The sequence below is a fragment of the Tamandua tetradactyla genome, chromosome 23 (assembly GCF_023851605.1).
Source record: "Tamandua tetradactyla isolate mTamTet1 chromosome 23, mTamTet1.pri, whole genome shotgun sequence".
NCBI classification, from domain to species: Eukaryota; Metazoa; Chordata; class Mammalia; order Pilosa; family Myrmecophagidae; genus Tamandua; species Tamandua tetradactyla.
This window is the reverse complement of record NC_135349.1, coordinates 46,469,861-46,496,070: the sequence shown is the minus strand read 5'-3', so window position 1 is coordinate 46,496,070 and position 26,210 is coordinate 46,469,861. Positions and strand designations below refer to the sequence as shown.

Sequence of the window (26,210 nt, the reverse complement as noted above, 5' to 3'; positions counted from 1 at the left end):
CTTGCGTGTCTCCCCAGCCAAGGTGCTGGGAGAGGCAGAGTCCTCGTCTCCCACCACCCAGCCTTGGCCCCACTCCAAGAAGAGAGTGGTGACCCTATCTTTCGGTTCCGCTTCCTCCAGTCATGGCTGGCTGGGCCCTGGATGCAAGCTGTTATGTCTGGGTTCCTGCAGCTCTCACCCCAACCCGTTATGAACAGGCAGTTTAAGCTAGAGACCCTCATTGGACTGGAAAATTCTTCTGTGATATCCGGGGTCTGTGTTTGTTGAGATCTTAGGTAGTGAGAGCTACTGGTCAGTGAAAGAAAAAGGAGCAGCTGAAAAATGCCATTGAGATTGCATATTTTCTCATGACATACTCTTCCTCTGCCCTTCCCCACTTCAACTGTTCTTTTCTGGGCTTAGGTTGGGGCACTCAGAAGTCTCTCTCCAGATCCTCTGCTCGTCTCTCACCTCCTCCAAGAAGCTTTCTCTGATTATTTTCAGCATTTATCTGCATCTCATGCATACTGGATTGAATATTGCCCCCTCCCCCCAAAAAAGATATGCTTACATCAAATCCATGGAGCCTAATTGAGTTAAGGATCTTGAGATGAGAAAGATCCTGGATGACTAAGGAAAGCCCTAAATCAATGACACTTGTCCTTACAAGAGAAAGGCAGAGAGAGAATTGAGGCATGAAGAGAAAGAGGCTATACAGCCACAGAGGAGTTTGAAGACCTAGGATCCCAAGCCAAGGGATGTCTGGAGCCACCAGAAACTGGAAGAGGCAAGGAAGGATTCTCCCCTAGAGCCTCTGGAAGGAGGGCAGCCCTGTCAACACCTTGCTTTCAGACTTTTGGCCTCTAGAACTTTGAGGGAGCGAATTCTGTTGTTTTAAGCCACCCAGTTTGTAGAAATTTGTTACAACAGCCTTAGGAGACTGATATACCATTGTATCCTAGACTATCTGAACAGGGCCATTGGCCATGCAGTTGAGGCTTCAAATCTTGGCTCTACCCAGCACCAGCTGTATGATCTTGGGGAGGTTGCTTAGCCTCTCTGAACTTCAAACTTCTCATCTGCAAAGTGGAGATAATTATGCAGGCCTTCTGGGGTTGGTGTTTTGTTCAGTTTGTAAGTATTTCATTTAGATATGATTCATATACCATACAATTCACCCATCGAAAGTGTGTGATACCATGGTTTTTACTATAGTCACAGAGTTATACAACCATCACAATCAATTTTGGAATGTTTTCATGACCTTCCTCTTCCAATTAGCAGTCACCCTCATCCCCACCTCTCAACCTTCCACCACCACCAGCCCCTAAGCCACTGCTAATCCACTTTCTGTCTCTATGGATTTGACCCTTCTGGAGATTTCATATAAATTGAATCATATAATGCATTGTCCTTTGTGACTGGCTTTTTTCACTTAGCATAATGTTTTCAAGGTTCATTCATGTTGTAGCATGTATCAGAACTTTGTTCCTTTCTACGGCTGAATAATATTTAGGTGTATGGATATACCATATTTTATCCATTCATCATTTGATGGACATTTGGACTATTTCCATCTTTTGCCTATTGTGAATAATACTTCTATGAGCATTCAAGTACAAGCATTTGTGTGGACAGGCCTGGGGTCATTTTGAAGATTAAATGAGGTAATGTCTAAACCATTTGATATGCCATTTGACAAATGGTAATGGTTAATATCAGAGGTCTTAGAGGGAACTTAGAATCTGCACCAACCCCTTCAATTGCAGATTAGGGAATCCAGTAACAGATGGAAGCCAAAACTTGTAAAGCAGTAGAAGTTACATGCAGGCTCTTGAGTCAAATCCTGGTTCCAAATCCTGGTTCTACATAGACTTGCATTAACTTATGTAAGAAATTTCACCTCTCTAGAGCTCAGTTTTCTCATCTGTAAAATGAAGATAGTTGATGAGAGGATTAATTGTGCTGAGCAAGTGCTCTATAAATCTTAGCTGTTATCAACCATAGCATGTGGAACCTAGATCTCCTGACTCCCAGGTCAAACTGGTTGTAAGTTCCTCGGAAGAAAGGAATAGAGGCCTCTCCCCACTTCCCTGAGCATAGAAAATGTGCTGTGTGAGTACCTTCATTTACTTTATTTGGCTCCCCACTCCCACCCTGGCCCTCACCCAGTGACCTGGCTGGGAACTGCTGTAGGTGTTATTTGTCTGCATTCGTCCAACACCCAATGAGATGACTGAGCATGTTTTCCTTTTCAGATAGTGGCCAGTGTTCCGCCATGGAGTTGGGGCCTCTAGAAGGCAGTTACCTGGAGCTTCTCAACAGCGATGTTGACCCCTTACAGCTCTATCACTACCATGACCAGATGGACGTGGCTGGAGAAGAGGAGATGGAGCTCTACTCAGGTGGGCGCTCCTCCCTCTGGCTTCTTCCAGCTCCCTCCCCCACGCTCAGCCTGTGGTGGAGACAACCAGCTCCTAGGGGAAGAACGGCTGGTCTCCAATCAGCACCACGGACAGCTCCTGCGGTTGCGGGTTTCTCGATGCAGGACACCTTCCAGCCCCTTCCCCATCTCTCCTTCCCACCCCACCTAGCGTTCTTCCAGAAGCTTTCTGCTTCATCCAACGGGCTTTTCCTCCCAGAACCCGACATGGACACCATCAACTGTGACCAGTTCAGTAAGCTGTTGCGTGAGATAGACGGTGATGATGAGACCAGAGAGGCTTATGCCAATATAGGTGAGGAAATAACCTGGGTCCAGAAAAAGGGTAGTTGAAGGGAAAGCAGTTCTTTTCTATCTTGCTAATCTCACCCATTCACCATGAGTCAAAGCAGGTGTCTCCCAGCAATCAGGGCAAGGAGAATGCAGAGCGAGAGCTAAGAGAATGGAGACTTCAAGGAAGAAGGGAGATGGAGAAAACCAAGGGAAATAGGTCTCTTCACTAATGATCACCAGGCGAAGTTTCACTTGTAGCATACTCTGCTGCCATTTCTATACTTTTTTCAGTTTCTTCTTTTTTCCTTCCCACAAAGTCCATACCAAATACCTCTGTCATTCTTTCTCCCCAGCTCCTAAGCCAAACAAGTAGTTGTAATAACTACCATTTATTGGACACTTGTTGTATGCTAATTGTGGTAATGCATTATCTCCTTGAATCTGTTCAGCCACAAAGGAAGTAGATACTATTAAGATTCCCATTTTACAGATATTGAGGTTTAGAGAGGAGAAGTAATCTAGCCAAGGCTGCATTAGATATAGTGGCAGTCTGAAGTTCTAATCTAGGTCTTTCTCTCTGTAAAACCTTTGTTTTTAACCAGAAAAGGAAAGGCTCTGGGATGGGAAAGTTTGCTCTGGTTTAAGCTGACAGGCTGGTTTACAGATTTAAGAAAAGCTGCAGCTTTCGGACAAGGGCAGAACTCTTTGGGGAGAATAGTCACTGTTTATTTATTTATTTATTGTGGGAGTTTGGGGAGGGCAGAAGGTCCTTTCCCACCAGGATCATCACTATCTCCTACAGACCCTTTTTAAAATTAGTAAAAGGAGCCCATTCTGTGAGATGCAGCCCCCAACAGGGCGTAGAGCTTGACCTAGCAAAGTGCAGGCTGGATTTCAGCCCATCTTGACTGGGCACTCTTATGTGGTGAATAACCTGCACAACTGTTCCTGGTGGTCCTTTTCCTGGAAACCCAGGAACCATATAATTGTGGAATTTACACAGAGCACAGGAAGGCCTGTGCTCTGTGTAAATGCGGTCTGTCTTTCCCCACAGCTAATCCAGCATCACACAAAGGCAGAGAATGGGAAGGAGCAGTAAGTGTGTGTCTCAGAAATTGCAGAACCAAGAGGTGCCTGCTTCCTTCCCTTTCTGGGAATTTACTTGGGTTAAGCAGAAGTGTTCTGGATCTAGGGCATTCACATTTTTATACAATTGGAAGCAGTAATTAAGAATTTGGGCATTACTTAGAATTTGGGGCTTTTTTTTTTCTCTTAAGGGTATCTCCATAGGAAGTGGAAGCTGCTTAAGAAGTGGTGGGAGGTGCTTTGCCCAAGTCTGCGCTTCAAGTCTGGGGGTTTTCTCTGTGCTTCTAGAAGGCCAAATCCTGACCTAGGCATGCAATCATTTGAGGCATCCTGAAATATCACTTTGACTTCCATTGATGTAAAATGGGGATAATAATCACACCGGCCTCATAGGATAGTTGTGGGGATTGAATAAATTACTGTGTATAAAGTATTTAGAACAGGAATTTGCACAACGTAAACATTCAACAAGTGTTGGGTTCCACCCCCATTATTCCCACCATAATCATTGCTGTTATCGCTCCTTTCCTCAGCTCAGAAGCCTTCCATAGCTCCCTATTGTCTCAAGTCCTAACTTTTCCCAAACAAAACTGCCACCAAAGACATCTGCTCAAACACACCCTGAAGATCTTGCCTTATTTTGTCCTTACTACCCTGACCTCTGCTCTTCCCACCTCTCAGATTCTGCCCCACTTTGGAGGTCTCGGCTTCAGGTTCCTTTCCTCTGGGAAGCCCTCCTTGATTGCCACATTCCCTTATACACTCTCTCCTCTGATCTGCCAGACAACTGTCTTTGCGTGGTTCCTGGCTGTGTACCACTTCATATAATTAGCCACCATTTATTGAGCATCTATGGGCTACCAGCAACTGTGCTGGATGCTTTGTATATAGAGCTTCTAACCAATGTCATCCATCCCTGCCTAGTCGCATTACTTATCCTTATTACACAAATGAGGTAGTGGAGGCCCAGAGAGGTTAAGTAACTGATCCAAGGTTGCACCACCTGTAGGCTTAATGGGGATAAAACAGGAATTTAAATGCAAGATCCACACCAACTTTGCCACTCTGCCTTGTACTACTTTATTAATATAGATAAGTTTTTATGGATGGAAACATCATCCATCCAGTTGGATTAAGAGCCTGGGAAAGATAAGTGTTCATTCATTAATTTGATCATTTGATCCTTAACTTGACAAATATTTATGGAGTCCCCACTGAGTGCTAGACCTACAGGTCATAGAACTAGCCCAAGGTCTGGCCCACAGCAGACCTGTGAGAAGACTTCAGTCATTGACTGCACTTTTCCTTGTCCTGACAGCGGAACTTGACCATTATGTGTTCCAGGACTCCCAGCTGGAGGGCTTGAGCAAAGACATTTTCAGTAAGTTGGGGGTTTCTTGGCTCAGCCAGCATTTCCTTCTTTGTTCCTTGGGGAGTTCCTTACACTGATAACTGATCCATAGCACTCGTGGCAGATCCATAGTACCCACAGCTGATCCATTAAATATCCACAGCTATTACTGAATATTCACGGCTGATCCATAATACCCATGGCTGATCTATAGTGCCCCTGGCTGATCCATAATACCCACAGCTGATCCATACTATCCATGGCTGACCCATAGTACCCACTGTTGATCCGTAGTACCCATGGCTGATCTATAGTACCTGCTGCTGATCTATAGTACCCACGGTTGATCCGTAGTATGCATGACTGATCCATAGTACACACGGCTGATCCATTGTACTCACAACTGCTCCATGGTATTCACAGCTGATCCATAATACCCATGGTTAATCCATAATACCGATGGCTGATCCATACTACCCGTGGCTGATCTATAACACCCACAGTTGATCCATAGTACCCGCTGCTTATCTATAGTACCCACAGTTGATCAGTAATACCCACGGCTGATCCATCGCACTCACAGCTGCTCCATGGTACCCATGGCTGCTTCATGGTACCCATGGCTGATCTCTAATACCGATGGCTGATCCATGGTTCCATAATCATGGAAACTTCTCCCTAATGTAGGGACAATAGAGACGCACCTTGGGCCTCTGTTGATTGTGGGTGTTAATCTATTTGTTTTTTCTCCAAAGTAGAGCACATTGGACTGGAAGAGGTGGCCGGTGAGAGTGTGGAGGTGCTGACAGAAGCAGGGCAGAAAAGTCAGAAAAGATGTGAGTGAGCAGCCCACACCCCTCCCTGACCCGGTCTCACTCTTGCTTGAGACCTAGCCCTTCCTTGGCTCTGAAGCCTGCTGTAGCTCCCACTGCTTTCCTCGTCATGTCCTGTCCACCTTGCCTGGGTTGGGATGACCTTGCTGCCCCTCTCTTCCCCACTGTCTGCTGTGACCCAGGGAGATGATAGACGGCCCAGGTGCAAATGGCCACACTCCTGATGGTTTGTGCCCCTGGCTGTTTCGATTGCCATTTCCAAAAGGACCTTTGGGTTTTAGCTTTTCTTTCAACCTTAGTGGTTGTCCCTGTATTTGAGGGAGGTCTCTTCAAGCACAAGTTCTGAGGCCAGCAAGACCTGGGTTTGATCCTAAATCTGCCCTTTGATACATTATCATTAATTAAAGCCTGTAGTTTACATGAAGGTTCATGCTTTGTGTTGTACAGTTCTATGGGTTTTGAAAAATGCATAATGCCATGTATCTACCATTACAACATCACACAGCATAGTTTCACTGCCCTAAAAATCCCCTGTGCTCCGCCTATTCATTCCTTCCCCCGCCTACCCTGAATTCTGGCACCTACTGATCTTTCTCCTTCTCTCTAGTTTTGCCTTTTCCAGACAGGAATTTCTAAAATGTAAATCAGGCCATTTCACTTCCCTGCTTGCAAACTGTGAACCACAAAGCCAAGATCTGGTCCCTACTGCCTCTCCAAACTCATTGTATGCCACTCTCCTGCGTACTCACTATACCCCTGCCACACGGGCTTCCTTCCATTGCTGGAACCCGTGTGCCCTTTATAGCCCCTGGGCCTTTGCACTAGCTCTTCCTGCTGCTTGGAGAGCCTTTTCCCCAGTTCTTCCCGTAGCTGTCTCCTTGCATCTTTTAGATCTTGGGTTACACCATGACTTCTCATGGAGGCCATTCCTAACCATCCCTTCCACATAGACGACCCTGATCAGTCTCAGCTTGCTTGTGTCCTTCCCAGCACCCTACTTTTCTTATTGTTTTTTGCCTCTTTCCCCCACTCTGAGGACAGGGACCTTAGCTTTCTTACTTACATGGTATTCCCAACATCCAGCACAGTGCCTGGCATATAGTAGCACCTCAATAAATGTATGTGGAATGAAAACATCTGTAAAATGGGCATGACAGTTAACCGAATGCTTACTATATGCCAGGCTATGCGGAAACCCTAAACTTATCTTATTTCTGAGCAGATAATACATGTGTATGGTATAACAATTCAAAAGGTGCAAAGGATGTTCAGTGAAAGACATCTCCCTCCCTACCTGACCCCTAGTCTCTCGTTTTCCCTCTTCGGGGATAATCAGTATTGCCCGAGCAGAAATGCTCTAGTCAACTACAAGCCAGCTCTTTTTTTTTTTCATTTCTTACACAAATGGCTACGTTTTACCTAGAGTACTCTGCACCTTGTTTTCTTCACTTAACATATCAGGAGGTCATTTCCACATCACACTGATGGGCAGGGCATAGTCCTGCCTCCAGAGGCTTCCTCTTTTCTTCCTATTTTCCTCCCTTCCTTTCTTTTTTCCTTTTCCCCTTCTTTATTCCGTTCTTCCTTCTTTCCATCCATCCTTCTTTTCTTCCTTCCTCCTCCATTTCCGTTCTTCCATCTTTCCTTCCTTGCTCCTCCATTCCTTCTTGCTTATATTTAACCCAACATTTTTTTTTATTATTAATTAAAAAAAGAATTAACAAAACAATTAGAAATCATTCCAATCTACATGTACAATCAGTAATTCTTAATAACATCACATAGTTGCATATTCATCATTTCTTAGTACATTTGCATCAATTTAGAAAAAGAAATAAAAAGACAACAGAATAAGAATTAAAACAATAATAGAAAGAAAAAAAACCAAAAAAAACAAAAACAAAAAACCTATACCTCACATGCAGCTTCATTCAGTGTTTTAACATAATTGCATTACAATTGGGTAGTATTGTGCTGTCCATTTCTGAGTTTTTATATCCAGTCCCGTTGTACAGTCTGTATCCCTTCATCTCCAATTATCCCTTCTCTCTCTTTTTTTTTTTAATTAACGGAAAAAAAGAAATTAACCCAACATTTAGAGATCATACCATTCTACACATGCAATCATTAATTCTTAACATCATCACATAGATGCATGATCATCATTTCTTAGTACATTTGCATTGGTTTAGAAGAACTAGCAACATAACCGAAAAAGATATAGAATGTTAATATAGAAAAAAAAATAAAAGTAATAATAGTAAAATCAAAACAAAACAAAACAAAACAAAACAAAAACCTATAGCTCAGATGCAGCTTCATTCAGTGTTTTAACATGATTACTTTACAATTAGGTATTATTGTGCTGTTAACCCAACATTTTATCATGAAGTTTTTGAACATACTGAAAAGGTGAAATAATTGCACTAGAAACACCTGCATAGTAACTGCCTAGATTAATTAAAATGTTAGGCTACATTTACTGTATCACAAGTCTACCCACCTGTCCATCCCTCTAACCATCCAAACATCCATTCATCTTATTTTAAGCATATTTCAAAGTAAACTGTAGACATCATTACATTCCTCCTTACGTACTTCACCATTCTTGTTCTTTTTAAGGGTTACATGGTATTTCATTGGGTGGATGAAGCATAATTTGTTTAACCACTAAATTAGTTTCCTGGGGCTGCCATAGTAAAGTACCACAAACTAGGTGGCTTAAAACACATAAATTCATCCTCTCACAGTTCTGAAGCTTAGAAGTCTGAAATCAAGTTGTCATCAGGGCCCTGCTCCCTCTGGAGGCTCTAGAGAAGATTCCTTCCTTGCCTCTTCTAGCTTCTGGTGGTGGCTGGCTGTCCTTGGCCCTCCTTGACTTGTAGAGGCAGCCCTCTAACTCTGGCTTTGCCTTCACAAGACTGTGTTCTCTGTCACCTTCTTTAAGGGCACCAGTCATGCAGGACCACTGCAATCTACTCTGACCTCATCTGCAAAGACCCTATTTCCAAATAAGGTCCCATGCACAGGCACCAAAGGTTGGGACTTGAACATATCTTTTGGGGGAAGACAAAACTCAACCCATAGCAGCCAACCCCTTGCTGAGGGATTCAAGTAATTTATCCTTGCTGTGCTAAGTGCTGGATTCCCAGGTACTCCTGATTTTTGCAGATGAGGAACGAAAGCTCAGAGTGCTACATTGCCCAGGTACACAGCTAGAGAGGGATTCAAAAGCGGTTAGTTTCATTTGTTTTGTTTTACTTATAAATTCAAATGCACACTGAGTGCTCCCGTGTTTCTATGTCTTCCTCTGACTCATTGCTGTTGGTGACTCAAGGTGAGTTTGGTTCAAGCAGGGGGTAGAAATGGTCAAAGGAAGGACAGGGAATGGGACCCACAGGCAATTTCCCAGACCTTCAAGTCAAGGCCATGTGGTCTACTGGGGCCTTCGAGCCTTGAGATGCTCTCTCCCTGGCGGCTGACCTTGTGTTCTTTCTGCAGCCTTCCCAGAGGAGCTGCCGGCAGACCTGAAGCACAGGAAGCTGGGTGAGTAGGATGGGGTGAGACCAGGAAGATTCCAAGGCTGGAAAGCTCCTTAGTTAAATACACAAACTGGCATTTGAAAGCTGAGGCTCAGAGAGGTGAAGTCACTTGCCTAAGATCACACAGTTAGGGAGGAGAGGAACTGGGATTCGAGCCCAGATCTTTATGATTCACAATTTGAGGGGTGTGGGAAGAGTCTCCTACAAAGACTCTCCTCTAACAAGCCCCTCTTCCTACTTCCAAATCAGGGCCCAGACGCCCTGCTCCACTGCCCCACTTCTCCTTTGATTGCAGACTCACCTGGAGTCAGCTGGGGACCTAGCCCCCTCCTGCCTTCCTCAGAGCCCCCATGCCCCAGAGTGCCTCTTCAACCACGCTTACCATCTCCTCCCATCAGATGCTTCCTTCCCTCCCCTCCGCTCCCCTTTCTTCCCCTCCTCTCCCACTTGCTTGTTGTTGCAAAGATGGGGGGACCAGTCCCTGAGTGGGGCTCAGACCAGGATGAAAGGCTCCCAGCCTGATGGAGGAGGCCTGGCCTCCGCCCTCAGGAAGTTCCAATCTGATGGGGAAGACAAGTTCCCTACTCTCCAAGACCCCCAGTCTGATGGGGAGGACAGGGGCTCCGCCCAGGAAAGTCCCAGGACGATGGAGAAATGATCTCTGTCCTTAGAGAGTTCCCAACCTGAGGGAGGAGACAGGGGCCCTGCTCCCCAGTCTGATGGAGAAGACTGGTGCCCTGCCATGGAGACCTCAAGTTAATGGAGATGTGCTCCCGTCTCGAGGACCTCTCAATCCGATGTGGGAGGCGATCCCTACCCTCTTAGATGTCCCTGTCAGATGGAGGGGAAAAGTGTCTGTCCCAAGTCTGGTGGGGGAGACATGGCACGTCCCCTGCCCCTCTGTCTGCAGGGCCCAAGTGCAGGGGGCTCTCTGGGGCGCCCCGAGGGGCTCGGTAACTGGCTGGGGAAGGTGGTAGGGACTTGGGGCCAAAGCCTCACTCAAAGGCTTCCGCCCAGTCCCACTTCTCTGCCTCGGGGCTCGTCACCAGGAGAAGACTGGGAGTGGGTGCTGGGCTCTCGCTCCAGCTAGAACTGAGAAGGAGACAGGAGTTTCCCTCCAGTGGCCGGGACAGAGGCCCGCATGACTCCCAGAGTCCTCTCTAGCCCAAAGGCTCCTCCAGGCCGGATCTCACCCAGCCCCTTCCCTCCACAGCTGAGCCCCCCATGGTAGCCATGGTGGCTGGTAGCTTCCTGGCGGGACCCGGGAGCAAGTCCTCAGCACTGCCTTGCCTGCTGTCGTTGCCTGTTCTGTTCAGCGAGGACCCCCCACCCAGCCAGACCCAGCTGGAGGAGACTGTTCTGACGCCTGGTATGTCCGGGGCCTTGGAGAGGGTGGGCTTCCTGCCGGAGGTGGCTGAGGAGCAGAGGCTAATACAGAAACCTCCTCTCCCCCCATTGGCATCCCCTACCTCTTTCCCAGCTGAGAGCTCAGTCGGTGCCAGAGGCTGTGCCGCAGAAGCAAACACAGCCCTGGGAGACATGGCAGGGGGTCCCGCCAGTGAGGAAATTTGCCCACCGGCCCCTAATCATTCATCACCTATTGTTCTAGTTTGCTAGCTGCTGGAATGCGATATACCAGAAACAGAACAGCTTTTAAAAAGGGGAGTTTGTTAAGTTGCAAGTTTACAGTTCTAAGGCCGTGAAATATCCCAGTTAAAGCAAGTCTATAAAAATATCCAAATTAAGGCACTAACAAGAGGTCACCTTCACTCAAGAAAGGCCGATGATGTGCAGGGTTTCTCTCTCAGCTGGAAAGGCACGTGGCGAACATGGCAACGTCTGCTGGCTTCCTCTCCAGGCTTCTTGTTTCCTGAAGCTCTCCCAGGAGCGTTATCCTTCATCTCCAAATGTCTCGGGCTGCATGGGCTCTTGTAGTTCTCATGGCTCTCCCCAAAATACTTCCCCTTTGAAAGGATTCCACCAAACTAATCGAGGCCCACCTGGAATGGGTGGAGTCACATCTCCCTCTAATCAAAGGTTAATACCCACAATTGGTGAGTCACATCTCCACGGAGATAATCTAATCGAGTTTTCCAACCTATAGTGTTGAATGGGGATTAAAAGAAACCGCTGCCTCCACATGGTGGCTCAGGATTAAAACATGAATTTTCTAGGGCACATAATCCTTTCAAACCGGCACACCTATTAACCAGGTATCTTCTTTATGCCAGGCAACTCTGCGGGGTGCCAGGGACACCACACGGGCAAGATAGCTGCTGCTCTTGGGGGTACATTAGAGCCCAATAGGGGAGTCAGTCATTAATCAAATAACCACAAACTTGGAATCACAAACACAGGGACTATGGGCACCTCCACCTCATGGCTTTTGTCTCTTGCAGGGCCTCCCTGCGGTTCCTTGGTCAGCTGCCTGAATCTCCCAGCTGGACCCCTCCAGATCATCCCCACCCTCCCCACGCTGCCCCAGGGACTCTGGCAAATCTCCGGGGCTGGCACTGAGGTCCCCAGTATACTCATCTACCATGGTGAGTGTGAGGCCTGGCGCCCCGACCGCCACTCCTTCCAACTGGACCATGCTGCCCCCATCCTCCCCAAGACCTCAGACATCTGGTAGACAGGCAGCCATGGTCTAGCACCTCCTCATACTCCTGTCTCCCCAGCACACCTATCTCTGACCCTATTTCCCAGATATCAAAGCAAAGGAGCAGGTGGTCTAGGAGAGTGACCAGCTGAGTGGTGATGGGCCTTCCATATGTCACTTCCCCCTCTGACCCTTAGTTTTTCTTTTATCTTTTTACAATCTTATTATATTTTTGAATTGCAAAACTGATTGACCCTCCTCAACACCCTCCTTAACAAAGGCAAGCAGTAAGAGAGGATTGCAAGAGTTAACTGAGTCTCTCCCTCACTCCCTTATCAATTGACGCCAACAGTTTGGTGTGCATCCTTGCACAGATTTCTCAGACTTGCCTTGTTTCCTGGTTGGTAAAATTGGGTTTAGTGGTCCCTGCTGGCCGGCTACCCTGAGGGGTTGTGAACTTCCCCAGGGGATAGGCATGTTTGGGCTCTCAGGGAAGGGAGAGAGTTTGAGGCCAGGGTGTGCTTCCACTCAACTCCAGGAACCTCCTTTCAGAGTCAAATGCTAATTTCTGTATAATGCATTGGAGCCTCTGTACAATGACTGGAGCCCCAGAGGAGGGAGTGGTGCCTGACTTTTAGAAAAAAGGAAAAAAAAAAGAGCACTGACCGTACAGCAGAAAGAGTGCTATAGTATCTCCTGCCCTGAGCTCCCTCTGAGCTGTGCACCTTTATCATGTCCATTTCACAGATGGGGAAACTGAGACTCCAGGAGCTAGGTGCACCTCCAGAGCTCTTTCCTTGGCTCCATTCTCCTTCGGAGGTTCCACTCTCCTCTATTCCAGACTTCCCAAGCTGCACAGCCTGATTTGGGGTGGTGCTGACCCAAGAGGGATTCCTCAATGGGTACTGGCTGTTCTTACATTACTCTCCCTCCCAACTTAGGCACGGTGCCCCCGGCCAGCCAAGTGCCCCCTTCCGATGGCCCAGCTGTCCACAGCCTCCCAAGGTCCCCAGACCGGCCCGGGTCCACCAGCCCCTTTGCCCCATCAGCAGCTGACCTGCCCAGTATGCCCGAACCTACCCTGACCTCCCATGCAAACACAGCAGGTAAGGACCTACAGGGCCTGGAAGAGGTTCTGGAAGCAGGATTGAGGTCCTGTGGGGAGAAATTGTCTCAAGACCAGAGTCAGCCACCTGCAGGGACAGGTGGTTCATATTGGTGAGTAAAACAGGGCAGGGGAGGGGGTGTCCAGGGAGGGGAGGATGCTGGAGGGGGAAGGGAAAGGAGGGAACAACCGGAGAACCCAACACCTGCCCAAACAGAGCCACCAATCTTTAGCTGCTTCTTGTCCTGCAGGAAAGCAGGCCCAGGGTGGCCAGAGCTTCCAATTTGTCAGGAGAATCTGGAAGTCTGGAGTTTGACATAAATATTGTGATTGTTTTAAACATTGGTGAACTTTCCAAAAATACAACTGGCCAAAGAAAGATATCACTGAGCCAGACATTGCCTTGGGCCACCATCTCATAACCACCTTCTCCAGGGGCTGAACTTGTGTGAGCTCTGCCCGGGGCTGGCCTTGAGGTGCTCAGGGAGGGACGTCCCCGGGATGCCCCTCACCCTAACTCTGACACTGGCTTCTCCACCTCCAGAGGATGAAACGCCCCCCATCCAATGCCCAGAGGCTCCTGAGATCTCCAGCAAGGTTCCAAAATGGCCTGGTGAGTGGTGGCAGGGTCCCTGAGCCCTGGGGTGCTGGCGGCAAAAGCTCAAGTCTGGTTTCGCGCATTCATTCACTCCATATTTACTCAGTCCCCTACTTGTGGGCTCACTCATTCCTTCATGCACGTACTCATTTGATTACTGCATTCACTGAGGAGCTGCCACACCACAAGCCCATACTAGGAGCTGGTGCCCAATGAGAGGGGAGAGTAGATGACTGGGTGAGTGAATGAATGAAGTCTGCGGAAGGTAGGAATGAAAGGGTAAGGAAATGGCTGAGTTTCTAGGTGCTTGGTCTGTACCAGGAACTATCTTAAATACTTAGGTCTACTAATTCTTTGGAGTTGCAAACAACCCTATGAAGAAGGTACTTTGATTATCCCCATTTTACAGAGGGGGAAACTGAGGCATAATGGGGTCTATAACATACTCAAGGTTACTTATAAGTGGTGGCACTTGAACCCAGGATTTGAACTCAGGCAGACGGGCTCTACTGTCTGAGCCAGTAATCCTCCCCCACTACAGCCTCCTCTATCTAGCGAGTGAGTGAAGGAAGGAAGGAAGGAAAAGGGGCATCAGTGAATAAGTGAAGGAGTGAGAAAAGGAATAAAAGGTGTGGACAGATGTGGAGACAAGGGCCCGAATGTTTATGGTCATGATTGAATTAACGAGTGAGTGGGTAACTGAGGCACCCGTGGAAGACTGTGGGGCAAATGGGTGAAGAAGCCAGGGGTGGTGGTGGGACTGGCCTCTCAGCTGGCCGGTCCTGCCACTCCGCTCCCCCACCCCCACCTCTCGGCCTCTGCAGAGGGGGTGGAGCGCTTCCGCTGCGCGCTCCGCGACAAGTACCTGGCTGAGCCTGCAGGCCCGGAGGGCTTCCTGGTGGAGGTGGAGCTGGCGTGGGCACGACTGGAGAGGAGCAGCGGCAAGGGCCAGGAGAGGGAGCTGGCCACCGAGGACTGGACAGAGCGGCAGCGGGCCCACGGGGGGCTGGCGGAGGTGCTGGGGGCCGCCAGCGACCGGCGGCGGCGGCGGCGGCGGCGGCAGGAGACGCGGGTGATCGCCGTGCTGGGCAAGGCGGGACAGGGCAAGAGCTGCTGGGCCCGGACCGTGAGCCGGGCCTGGGCCTGCGGCCAGCTGCCCCAATACGACTTCGTCTTCTACCTCCCCTGCCACTGCCTGGACCGTCCGGGAGACGCCTACCGCCTGCAGGACCTGCTCTTCTCCCTGGGCCCGCAGCCATCGCCGGCCGACGGCGAAGTCTTCGGCCACGTGGTGAGGCGGCCCGACCGCCTTCTGCTCATCCTGGATGCCTTCGAGGAGCTGGACGCCCACGAGGGCCTCCTGCCCGGCGGCTGCGGCCCCGGGCCCGCGGAGCCCCACTCCCCCAGGGGCCTCCTGGCCGGCCTCTTCCAGCAGAAGCTTCTCCGCGGCTGCACCCTGCTCGTCACGGCCCGGCCCCGGGGCCGCCTGGCTCAGAGCCTGGCCAAGGCCGACGTCCTGCTGGAGCTGCCCGGCTTCTCCGCGGAGCAGGCAGAGACCTACGTGACCCGCTACTTTGGCCGTTCGGGGGCCGCCGCGCACCGAGAGAGGGCCGTGGCGCGGCTCCGCGCCCAGCCGTATCTGTTCAGCCACAGCCACGGCCCTGCTCTGTGCCAGGCCGTGTGCCAGCTCTTGGAGCGGGGGGAGGCGGCCACCGAGCTGCCCCCCACCCTCACAGGCCTCTACGTTGGCCTGCTGGGCCCGGCAGCCCGCGACGGACCCCCCGGTGCCCTGGTGGCACTGGCCGAGCTGGCGTGGGAGCTGGGACGCAGGCACAAGAGCGCCCTGCGGGAGGGCCAGCTCCCGTCGGCTGAGCTGGAGGCCTGGGCCGTGGCCAGGGGCCTGGTGAGGGCCTCCCCGGGGAGCCCGGCGGCCGAGCTGGCCTTCTCCAGCTTCCTCCTGCAGTGCTTCCTGGGCGCCCTGTGGCTGGCCCTGAGCAGGGACGTCAAGGACAAGGAGCTGCCGCAGTACCTGGCACTGACCCCTCGGAAGAAGAGGCCTTACGACAACTGGCTGGAGGCCGTGCCCCGCTTTCTGACCGGGCTGCTCTTCCAGCCTCGTGCCCGCTGCCTGGAGGTCCTGGCTGGGCCGGCGGCGGCCGCCTCGGCGGCCAGGAAGCGGAGGGCGCTCACGCGGTACCTGACGCGGCTGCAGCCCGGGACGCTGCGGGCGGGGCGGCTGCTGGAGCTGCTGCACTGCGCCCACGAGGCCGAGGACGCTGAGCTTTGGCAGCACGTGGTGCAGGGCCTCCCCGCCTGCCTCTCCTTCCGGGGCACCCGGCTCACGCCACCCGATGCCCATGTGCTGGGCAGGGCCTTGGTAGCCGCTGGCCGGGACTTCTCCCTGGACCTCCGCAGCACCGGCGTCGACCCCCCTGGACTGGGGAGCCTCGTGGGACTCAGCTGTGTCACCCACTTCAGGTGGGGACAGGGGAGAGGGGAGGAGGCTTCCTTGGGTGGCAGCACCTACTGTGGTCTCAGTGCTGTGCCCAGAGCTGACTCTACGGGGTCTCATTTTGTAAGTCCAGCAGCTGGGAGTGGGGAGGAGACAGTATTAATTTCCCCTGTTTTTAAGACAAGAAGCCGAGGGTCAGAGAGGGACGGTAGCTGATCCAAGGCCACACAGCCAGTGGGGACCAGTGCCATTCATTCAACTCATATTTGAAGGCCAGCTCTGTGCCAGGCACTGTACCACATCAAGAATCTAAGACTGGTCTGGGCTTGAATTCATTTTCTTCTCTCCATCCCCTGATCAAGCCGCTGTTTACTCAGGCTTGGATGGAAGCCCCAGTCTGCCCTTGGCCTCCCTGCCTCCATCCTCTCCTCCTCCACTCCATTCTCCATTCAGCCACCAGCAATCTCAGAACTCAAATCTGATCATATCCCACCCCTGCTTATAAATCTCCACTCCACTGCCCTCAGGATGAAGTCTAAATTTCTTAACTTGACTCATTTAAGTCCTTTTATGATCTGCTCAATCACATTGGCCTAAATGCCAGAGAATCCCTCTTACCTTCCCACCAAAATTACTTTGCCCAAGCTGTAAGGCCCTACACAGTTATAGCAGTCCATTGAGAGTTTAGCAGTGAGCTTCCTGGTAGCCAAAGCAAAAAGGGAAACAAAACCACAGTGAATGTTGAGGGAAAGGAGCAGTCACAGAAGGCAGTCTGGAAGAGGTGAGGGTTGGACTGAGGAAGGAAAACATCTGAGTTAGGAGGGAGGTCCCTTCATGGAGCTACCCCTCCATTACGGTCTAGCCCGGTCACTGTGCCTGGGTCTGAGGCCCTCCTTCCACAGGGCTGCCCTGAGCGACACAGTGGGGCTGTGGGAGTCCCTGCAGCAGCGTGGGGAGGCCAAGCTACTCCGGGCTGCGGAGGAGAAGTTCATCATTGAGCCCTTCAAGGCTGAGTCCATGAAGGATGTGGCAGACCTCGCCGACCTCGTGCAAATCCAGAGGTGAGGGGGCAGGGGAGGGAGGTGGCGCTGCCTCCGGGCTGCTCAGTTTGAGGCCGATTTCAAGTTTGTCACTGGCACTTTCAGTTCCTCCTGGCATTTGGACACCCCAAGCCCCCCCTCCCTGGAATGGCAACCACAGGCTCTCCCACTGCAGTGGGCCACCCAGGCAGAGCCCGGGACTTAAAGCTTTGTCCCATTCAAAACTTACATCATGTGCCCAGTTCCTTCTTAGCTAGAGCTGGGGAGCAGCTGTCCCCACTGGGAGTCAGTGGGACTGCCTTCTGCATCAAGTGACAGGGGAAACACCTGCAACCGCCCTTTGAGGCAGCCTGGAGAGTGTCTCTCCCAAGGACCTTAGGTCCAGGAGAAACTTGACCCAGAACAAGTTCATTGCCTTTCACTCACTCCTTCATCAGCACTGCTTGAGTACCTACTGAGTGCTCTCTGGGGCAGGTGCTGGTAAGTGCCTGCTCTGAGGCTCTTTTCCACGAAATGCACAGATGCCTTAATAATGTCCTTGTCCTGAGATTTTTCTTTTTCATCGGGGCAACTGTAGCCCCAAGAAAGGCAAATTCCTCTGGGGAATTTGGGGCACTAGGGCAGCATCTCAGGACAGAGAATTAGGGGCTCAGCCATGGGTGAAGAGCCCACCCCACGCAGGCCCCTGACATTGTCTCTTCCACCTAGGACAAGAAGCTCCTCAGAAGACCTGGCCAGGGAGCTCCCTGCCATCCGAGACCTCAAGAAGCTAGAGTTTGCGTAAGCGAAGGGGTGATTTCTTCTTCGGTACTAGCTGCGCTTGGGCTGCCAGAAGGCAAAGGGGCCCCCAGAATCATTCTGACCCTCTTGCCCTGCCCCTCTGGAAACCAGCTTCTGGTACCTAGAGCATGGCTTGCCCAGGCTAGTGCTGAGTTTCTTGGGTGTGGAGCTAACTGGTCCATTTCCCGGTTAACATGCTTATTTGCTGATTTAATTGCCACTATGGTGCAGCTATGCTGTGTGAGAGGTCCCTGTCCTCAGGAGCTTCCACTTTATAGAATATAGAATATAGTCTATAGAAAATAGACAATGACCACCTGCTGTGCGTCAGGACGCACAAGGGCTGTGGGAGCACAGGCTTGGGGGAAGTCAGGGAGACTTCCTGGAGGCGGTGATATCTGCTTGACAAATGAAAAGGAATGAGCCAGGTGGGAAGGCCATGGGAATGGGATGTGAGGAGGGCTTCTAGGAATTACAGTTCCGCCACGGGTAGAAAAGGGCCCAATGCAGTCGTAGTCTCGTCCTTAAGAGACTGTGGCCATGACCACCATCCGAGTCCTCTCCCCTGGCATGGCCACGGACTGCACAATGCCCCGGTGCATTGTGGGGGGCCTGAGCTTGCCCCAGCCTGCCCACCTTCTGGGTGACGGGTCTGTACGCCCCTCCGCACACTGGTTCTCGACCCTGGAATTATCAGTGTCCTGGCCCCACCCCCACCCAGTGACTCAGACCAAGGACTCTCCCCATACTGGGAGGGTTCCGGGGAGGTTGTGTGCTGTGCCCTCATGCTAGTTTTCCCGGGACTCCCCCATTTTAGTGCTGACAGCCTCACATCCCAGGACACCCCTCAGTCCTGGGCACACGGGACGGTGGGTCCCCCAATCTGCAGCCAGGCCTGGGACCTGCCCTCCAGGCACTGCTGCCAGCATCCCAGAGGCGGGCACGCGGTGGGCACTGGGGGCCCAGCTGCCCTGCACACTGCAGAGGGGCAGCCACCTCTGTCTGCGGGAACAAAGCATTTCAGTCTGCTGGGCACAGGGGCCTCTATCGCCTCATGTGACCCTCCTCAGGGGGCCTTGTCACTATCTCACTGCACAGATGCTGCCCCCAGGCCTCGAGAGCTCACTCCGTTTGTCCAGGGTCACATAAGTCAGGCTGGCCTGGCTCTGAGGTCCAGCAAAAGAAACAGCTAAATGAGTGTTTGGTACTTGTTAGTGTTCTAGAATCATCTAAGGATGTGTGAGTGTGTGTACATAGACACACACATATAGAGAGACTTGTTTATGTGCAATACACGACAACAATGTAATTATAGATTCTATTATTCATGTATCATACTGGATAGACATAGCAGAGATGTTGATAATACATAATCGCATTAACCTCAAGAGCTCCTCAGAGGAAATGGAGGCCCTGCGAAGTTAAGGGACTTGCCCCAGGTCACTCAGCTGGCCACTCACAATCTGTCAGCTCCTCTGATCACCACTTCCCACGTCCCCAGAAAAAGCCACCATCTCTTGTTTTGAACAGAGACAAGGTGCTAATTTGTGCAGAGGTAAACATGTTGCTGAAAAAAAGGAAATGTATGAAAAAGTCTCCGATGGCCCCTTCTGGCTTAGAAATATTTTCAGCTTAAAAAGCCCCTAGTCTGAGGTCGGAACTGTGCTCCAGGGAACAGCAGCTATGGGGCAGAACAGCCCCGAGTCAGAGAGGCCAGCCACCTGAAGCCCCACAAGGGTTCTGAGGAAGGAAGGAAGGAAGGAAGGAAGGAAGGAAGGAAGGAAGGACTGTTTCGGGTGTGCATTCTGGCACCCGTCGTGGCTGGCACCCTGTATCTGTCATCCTGCTTTGTCAGATGAGGGCTACTGGGCTGCACAGAAGCCTGCAGCACCCCCTCTTTTGCAGGGTCCTGCCCAATTTGGTTTCACTTACTCTTCAACCTTATCTCCTGTATGCTTCGCCTTGTCTACCCAACACAGCCACACGGGCCTCTGTGCTGGTTTGTGGCCTCACCACTCACGGCCCCACCTCAGGGCCTTTGCACTGGCCATGCCCTCTGCTGGGATCACTCTTCCCAGGTATCCGTGCAGTCCTGGCCCCCTTATAGCCTTTACTCCAATGCCATCTTTTCAGTGAGGCCATTAATGACCACATATTTAAAATCCAATTCAGCCTCCTTGCACTCTACTTATCTCCACATCCCTTAATCATCTAATGCACCAGATACTTTACAGATTCCATTGATTTTCTGCCTTCCTGCTGGAATTGCAGCTCCAGGAGGGCAGGGAGACTGGTCTCTTTGTTCACGGCAGTCTCCTGGGCCTGGCACGTAGTAGGCAAGCAATACTGACTGTCTTCCTTAATCTGTTCAACAACCTCATGAGATTGGGGCTCAACATTCTGAGGAGAGCAAGACTCTGAAAGGAGGGATTTGCCCCAGGCCCCCCGGGGGGTGAGTGGCAGAGCTCGAATTCAAATCTGACTTTGGCTCCATCCTGTGGCTTTGCTGCCCAGGCAAGTGGTTTGCACTTTGGAATTTCAGAGGCCAAAACAGTTCATTCGAGTGACCATGTGGCATGTCTTAATTTTCTGTAGCTGCTGTAACAAAAGACCAAGAACTTGGTGGCTTAAAGCACCAGAAATCTATTGTCTTGAAGCTCCCGAGGCTATAAGTCCCAGATGCTTCCTCTGACCCCAGTAGGGGAATGACCATCCTTGGCATTCCTTGGCTTGCAGCTGCAGGCCAACTTCCGTGTCTGCCTCTGTTGTCACTGGCCCCTCCTCTGGCTGTCTCTGCCTCTTCTTATGAAGCTTGTGAGGATTTAGGCTTCACTTGACTCCCGTACGACCTCATCTTAACTATTTACATCCCTACTGACCCCATTTCCCAATAAGTTTGCGCTTAGAAATCCTGGAGGTTAGGGCTTCAGCATATCTTTTGGAGACTCAGTACAACCCATACCATAGAGCTACCAACTTTGAACTTTTATCAAGTATGTTCATTAAAACAGGCAAATAACAACTGACTAAATACTGTTGGCGCCATCATTTTATCAAAGAATGAACATTATAATGTCAAAAAAGCATGAGGCACAGGGTGTCAGAATAAAAGGCAGTCTTTTACATCGAATACACTTACCCATATTTTAAAAACCAAACCAAGCGGCCCTCCATTGTCCTCATCCTTCTCAACCCTTGAAGTCTGATCAAAACATGTCCAGGCTGTGTGAGCTTAGGCACTTTATTTACCCCTGTACCTCAGTTTCCTCATCTGTAAAAGGGAGAGTTAAGTGTAATCTAACCCCAGTGAAGGGACTAGCAAGTGTCTCGTGCACCACAAGTGCCTAACCCATGGCTCTTTCTGTTATTGAAATGCAAAGGCGAGTAAGGAAGCTGAATTTCTCAGGGCCTGGTGACGTCCTCAGGTGGGCATTTGGGGACCACGTTACCAGGCCTGGGTGGGAGAAGCGTGCATGCGTGTGTCGGGGGGAGTGGGGGCTGACTCCCCTTCTCAGAGATGAAACCCGGGGAACCCCCAGCTGGCCTTTTAGACTTGAGGCCCCACCTGGTGGGGTGGGGGGAGGTAAGGGACTAGGGAGTGGGGTGTGGAGGGGAGGGGCCCTGGATGGGCCTGGCTTCTGTGCCCTAGTCTCATCCCACCCTGGGGCGAGCGCCTCGACTGTTCTTGATTCTTACCCAGCTTTTTTGCCTCTTAGGCTGGGCCCGGTCTCTGGCCCCCAGGCTTTCCCCAAGCTGGTGGCGATGCTCTCAGCCTTTTCTTCCCTCCAGCACCTGGAGTGAGTACGGATCTTTGGATCTACCCCTCCCCTCCAATCTCACGCATTGGCCACCCCAAGCTCTGTGCTCGATGTGGAGTAAAGAGGAGAGCCTTTGTCCCTTCCTCTCTCCCCCCAGCTGCTCACTCAACGGAGCAGGCTGGCGTGAATTACCAGATGTCCCCACTGCAGGGAATGCACGGCAGATGGAATCCCCAATAATAAGAAAATGTTTGGAGTCCTCTTATGACCCAATATGTCCTCCTCCCAGCCACCCCATCAGGGCAGCACCATGCAATTTTACACTGGAGAAAAGTGAGGCTCCATGAGGGTGAGGAAGTTGCCCAACCTCCCAGGTCTCCTAAAAAGCAAAATGGATTTGAGCCCACTGGTTGCTAACCCCCGCCTCTCTGACTGGCACCCCTAGGTGAAGAGGGCTGGCTCTCGCAGGCTCAGGACTGGGCTGTCTGCCTACCCAGGGCTGGAGGGGCAGGAGGGACTCAGAGCCAGGGCCGGGGCAGGGGTAGCTTCCCAGACACTGGCTGATGGCTCCCACCTGATTCCACCCGCAGCCTGGACTCACTGAGCGAGAACAAGATTGGGGACGAAGGCGTCACCCAGCTGTCGGCCACCTTCCCGCAGCTGAAGGCCCTGGAAACGCTCAAGTGAGTGGGCCTGGTCAACCCTTCCTGCCACTGCTGGCCCCCAAGTCCAGCTGACTTTTTTCATTCTTTTATTCACCTATCCAGGCAATCATCTATTCATTCATTCAGCCAATCATGCATCTATCCACTCATTCATTCAGTCTGTCATTTATTCATTCATTTATTCATCCAACAGCTCATTCACTCATGTCTGTATTCAGTCACTCATTTACTCATTCATTCATCCAATCATTAATTTAATCAAAAGATATTTAATGGGCACCTACTATGTGCAGGTTCTAGGCTAGGCCCTGGAGACCCAGCTTTGAACAAATCAGACAAAGCTCCTGACCTCAAGGATCTTAAATCCTAGTCAGAAAACACAATAAACGAGCACACAAATAAATGAATCCAGGATTATAATGTGCATGGTGATGAGAATAAATGATACTGGCAGAAAACTATACTGGGGTGGGGAGTAGAAGAGAGGTACGCTGGTAGAACACAGGTACTGAGTAGTGTCAGTAAAACACTACTATCAAAACAGAAAAATTTTATTCTGTTAACTGTTCCCTCCCTCCCTTCCCACCCCCTTTCACATCCCTTCCTCCCACACCTCACCCCGTACTTAACAAGCATTTATTGAGCACATACTATGTGCTTGGCACAGCTGTAGGCACAGGGATACAGTGATGGACAAAGCAGACATGACCTCTCTCCTCGCGGGGCCTGTAGCCCAGCTGAGGAGCTGGGGGGAGGGTGTCAACCAACAAACAAAGAAACACAGCCACGGATTTCGCTGTAGTGCTGAGAGGTGGTCTCCAGGGAAAAGAAGGGCTGCTATACAATCAGAAACCAGGTGGGAGGGAGACAATTTCTCTCTCCCTTTCGCGCCCTCTCCCTCCTCACCTGGTCAGGACCCAACCGCAGGACCCCAGTGTGCTCGTCTCTAGGAGACGAGTGCATGGGCGCTCCCGTGAGCCTACCCCGCCATGCTCACCGCGGTCGGGGGCCTGTGTGCTGCCGCCCGGGCCCAGGGTGGGACAGGGGGTGCAGGTTTGGTCCTGACCCCCCATTCCCACCCCACCGCGGCCCCTGCAGCCTGTCCCAAAACAGAATCACCGACGTGGGCGCCTGCAAGCTTGCCGAGGCCCTGCCCTCCCTGGCCGTGTCCCTGCTCAGGCTGAGGTGAGCTGGGCGCTGGGGCTGGGCTGGCGGGCTGAGGGTGGGGTGGACAGAGCCCCCCGCATCAGCGGCACAGTCCGAGCTGGGACCTAGAAGCCGTCACCTTCTGTGGCACCGCTGCATGGGGTGGCCCATCTCCAGGGGGACAACATCCACCTGAGGTCCCTGTGAACAGGCTTCCCTGGAGCTGGGCAGCGCCACGGCCCAGAGCATGGCCGGGAAAGGGCTGAGCTGGGTGCCCACTCTTTCTGTGCCTCTGTTTCCCTCTTCTGACAACCATCCCACGCACTCCTCAAGGAATTAAATCAAACTCCTGTCTAAAGCTCTTGGTGTAGCCCCCGCCCTGGTACTCAGTTTTGGCCCTCTTCTCCCAGGGCAGAGCGGGACAGGGCTTTTTCTGGAGCCTTCCAGAAGGCTGACCCTGCTCCGGCAGCCAAGGCTGAGAGTGTCGCTCACGCCCGTGGCAGGCCTTCTACCGCCACCTGCTGGTGGGCCTTGGCATAGCACCTCTTGCTTTGGGGTCTTGTATTTCCAGCCCAGCCCCAGGTAGTACCAAGAATTACGACTCAGGACCTGGCCCAGGCCATACCAAAGTTCAGGTTGCCCAACTGAGCATTGCCAGATCCTCACTCCCCAGCCTGGGAGAAACTTCCCTCACCCTTCTCTAACGCCTGTCACCTGCCAAGGACAGCCAGTCAGATTCTGGGTGGAGAAGGTATCTGGCCCATTTAATTACTGATTCATCCATCCATTTATCTTCCCAGCCAGGGCTGCCTTGTATGGTTGTACAGGTTGCGTACCGTACAACTCATAGACTATGCATTTGGCATCTCCTAGAATGTTGTGGGGCTTCCAGTATCGCTGACATCAATCATGAGCCAGAACCTAGAGTAGGAACTAAACATACAACTGCGAGCAAGACAGAAATGGTCCCTGCTTTCAGGTTTCTCAGATAATTAGCAGGAAGCATGTACACAAGTTAAATAATTTAAAATTGTGGTTTTCATGCTGGTATAGAAATGAGTAAAGGCTCAGGAGAGCACGACAGGGAATATCCAATTTGCCAGGGAGGTCAGGGGACCTCTGAGGAGATGACTGTTCGGGTGAGACCCAAAGAATAAGGAGAAGTTGGCCACGGGATGCTCTAAGGAAGAAGAAATGAAGGAAGAGGGAACAGCAGGTGCAAAGATCTGGAGGTTGGGTATTTCAGGGCCAGAGTGTAGTGAATGGGGACAGGGAATGGGGGATGGGGGAGGAAGTGGTCAGTGGAGGCTGGACCACACAAGTGGTCCTTGAAGGTGGTGGGGGGTCGCTGGAGCTTTTCAGCATTCATGGAGAATAGGTAGGGCATGGGGACGTGACAACTGATCTGATTTACACTCTAAGGAACATCATATTTCATGGGATCTAAGATGCCATTCATTGTGATACATCATTATTTTATGTGCTGTTAAGAGGACAAAAAGCTGTGGATTAGACTATGACACTCCATTGCTTGTAAGACACACTCGGAACTCGACAATGTTAAATGGGGTAAGACGGGCATCTTGGCATCCTTGAAATATGGTCAGATCACTCAGCCTGTGGGGCAGAGGCAGTGCCGTCTAAGTTCGAAGACCCACCCCAGGCAGAGATTGCCAAGCCCTCACGTGGCTCCTGCCCTGGTACCAGCTGACCCGTGACCTCAGGGGATCCTGGAGTTTAACCTGAATCCACTCTGCTGAGACGCACCTGCTGCCTTGACAGGCAGCCCCGGCAATCCATGGTGCCCCATGGTGCAGCCCTAAGGCTGAGTCATGTTGGGGTCACGTGCTCAAACCAGAACCGGGCGGCAGGCCAGGTAGAAGCGAGCGTCTCTGCTGACCAGTGACACCCAGGGTGCTATTTTTGATGTGACTAATGATGACTACATAAACATCACCCAAACTGGTCCATGACTCCAGGTTTTTCTCTCTCCCACCCCCAAATGCTGGCCACAACCTCTACAGTAACTCATTTGATCCCCATAAACACTCCTATGAGCTAATTTAATAACCATGGCTTCCGCTTCAGTTCATTCCACATGACCAGCATAGACTCATTTCCCCCTCCCTAGCATTACTCTATCATCCCCATTTCACAGATGAGCAAACTGCGTCACAGAGGGGTTAGGTAACTTGACCAAGGTCACGCAGGCAGTAAACGGCAGACTGGGATTTGAACTTATGAAGTTCTGCTCCCAAATCACACTCTCAGTCCCGCTGCTTCCCTGGAGGCCCTGTGTGAAGCTGCCTCGGTTCTCTGGGCCTTAGTTTTCCCTGCTGTAAAATAGGGGCAGCAATGGGTCAGTGTGGCTCCTCCCCTCGGGACCTGCCTCCCGGCACCTCCAGACTCTCCCGACTTCTGTTTCCTGCAGCTTGTACAACAACTGCATCTGTGACGTGGGTGCTGAGAGCCTGGCCCGCGTGCTGCCTGACATGGCATCCCTCCGCGTGCTGGAGTGAGTGTGGCCGAGGGGGCACTGGGGGGCGGGGGCCCAGGGCTT

At 51.4% G+C, this 26,210-nt stretch overlaps 1 protein-coding gene across 11 annotated transcripts in view; it reads left to right on the top strand.

Moving 5' to 3' along the window:
* Positions 1-26,210, top strand: part of CIITA (class II major histocompatibility complex transactivator) — a 51,396-nt gene that overhangs the window by 22,999 nt on the left and 2,187 nt on the right. For 7 of the 11 annotated variants that reach the window (XM_077141807.1, XM_077141813.1, XM_077141816.1 and 4 more), the window contains 15 exons: positions 2,238-2,717; positions 5,100-5,162; positions 5,888-5,968; positions 9,467-9,511; positions 10,721-10,876; positions 11,907-12,050; positions 13,048-13,212; positions 13,756-13,824; positions 14,634-16,287; positions 17,164-17,322; positions 18,010-18,081; positions 21,798-21,878; positions 22,430-22,522; positions 23,603-23,689; positions 26,082-26,165. In XM_077141807.1, the coding sequence (XP_076997922.1) occupies positions 2,238-2,717; positions 5,100-5,162; positions 5,888-5,968; positions 9,467-9,511; positions 10,721-10,876; positions 11,907-12,050; positions 13,048-13,212; positions 13,756-13,824; positions 14,634-16,287; positions 17,164-17,322; positions 18,010-18,081; positions 21,798-21,878; positions 22,430-22,522; positions 23,603-23,689; positions 26,082-26,165 (3,433 nt within the window). The remainder of the gene's footprint in view (positions 1-2,237; positions 2,718-5,099; positions 5,163-5,887; positions 5,969-9,466; positions 9,512-10,720; positions 10,877-11,906; positions 12,051-13,047; positions 13,213-13,755; positions 13,825-14,633; positions 16,288-17,163; positions 17,323-18,009; positions 18,082-21,797; positions 21,879-22,429; positions 22,523-23,602; positions 23,690-26,081; positions 26,166-26,210) is intronic. The other 4 variants (XM_077141812.1, XM_077141811.1, XM_077141810.1 and 1 more) reach the window with 4 other exon arrangements.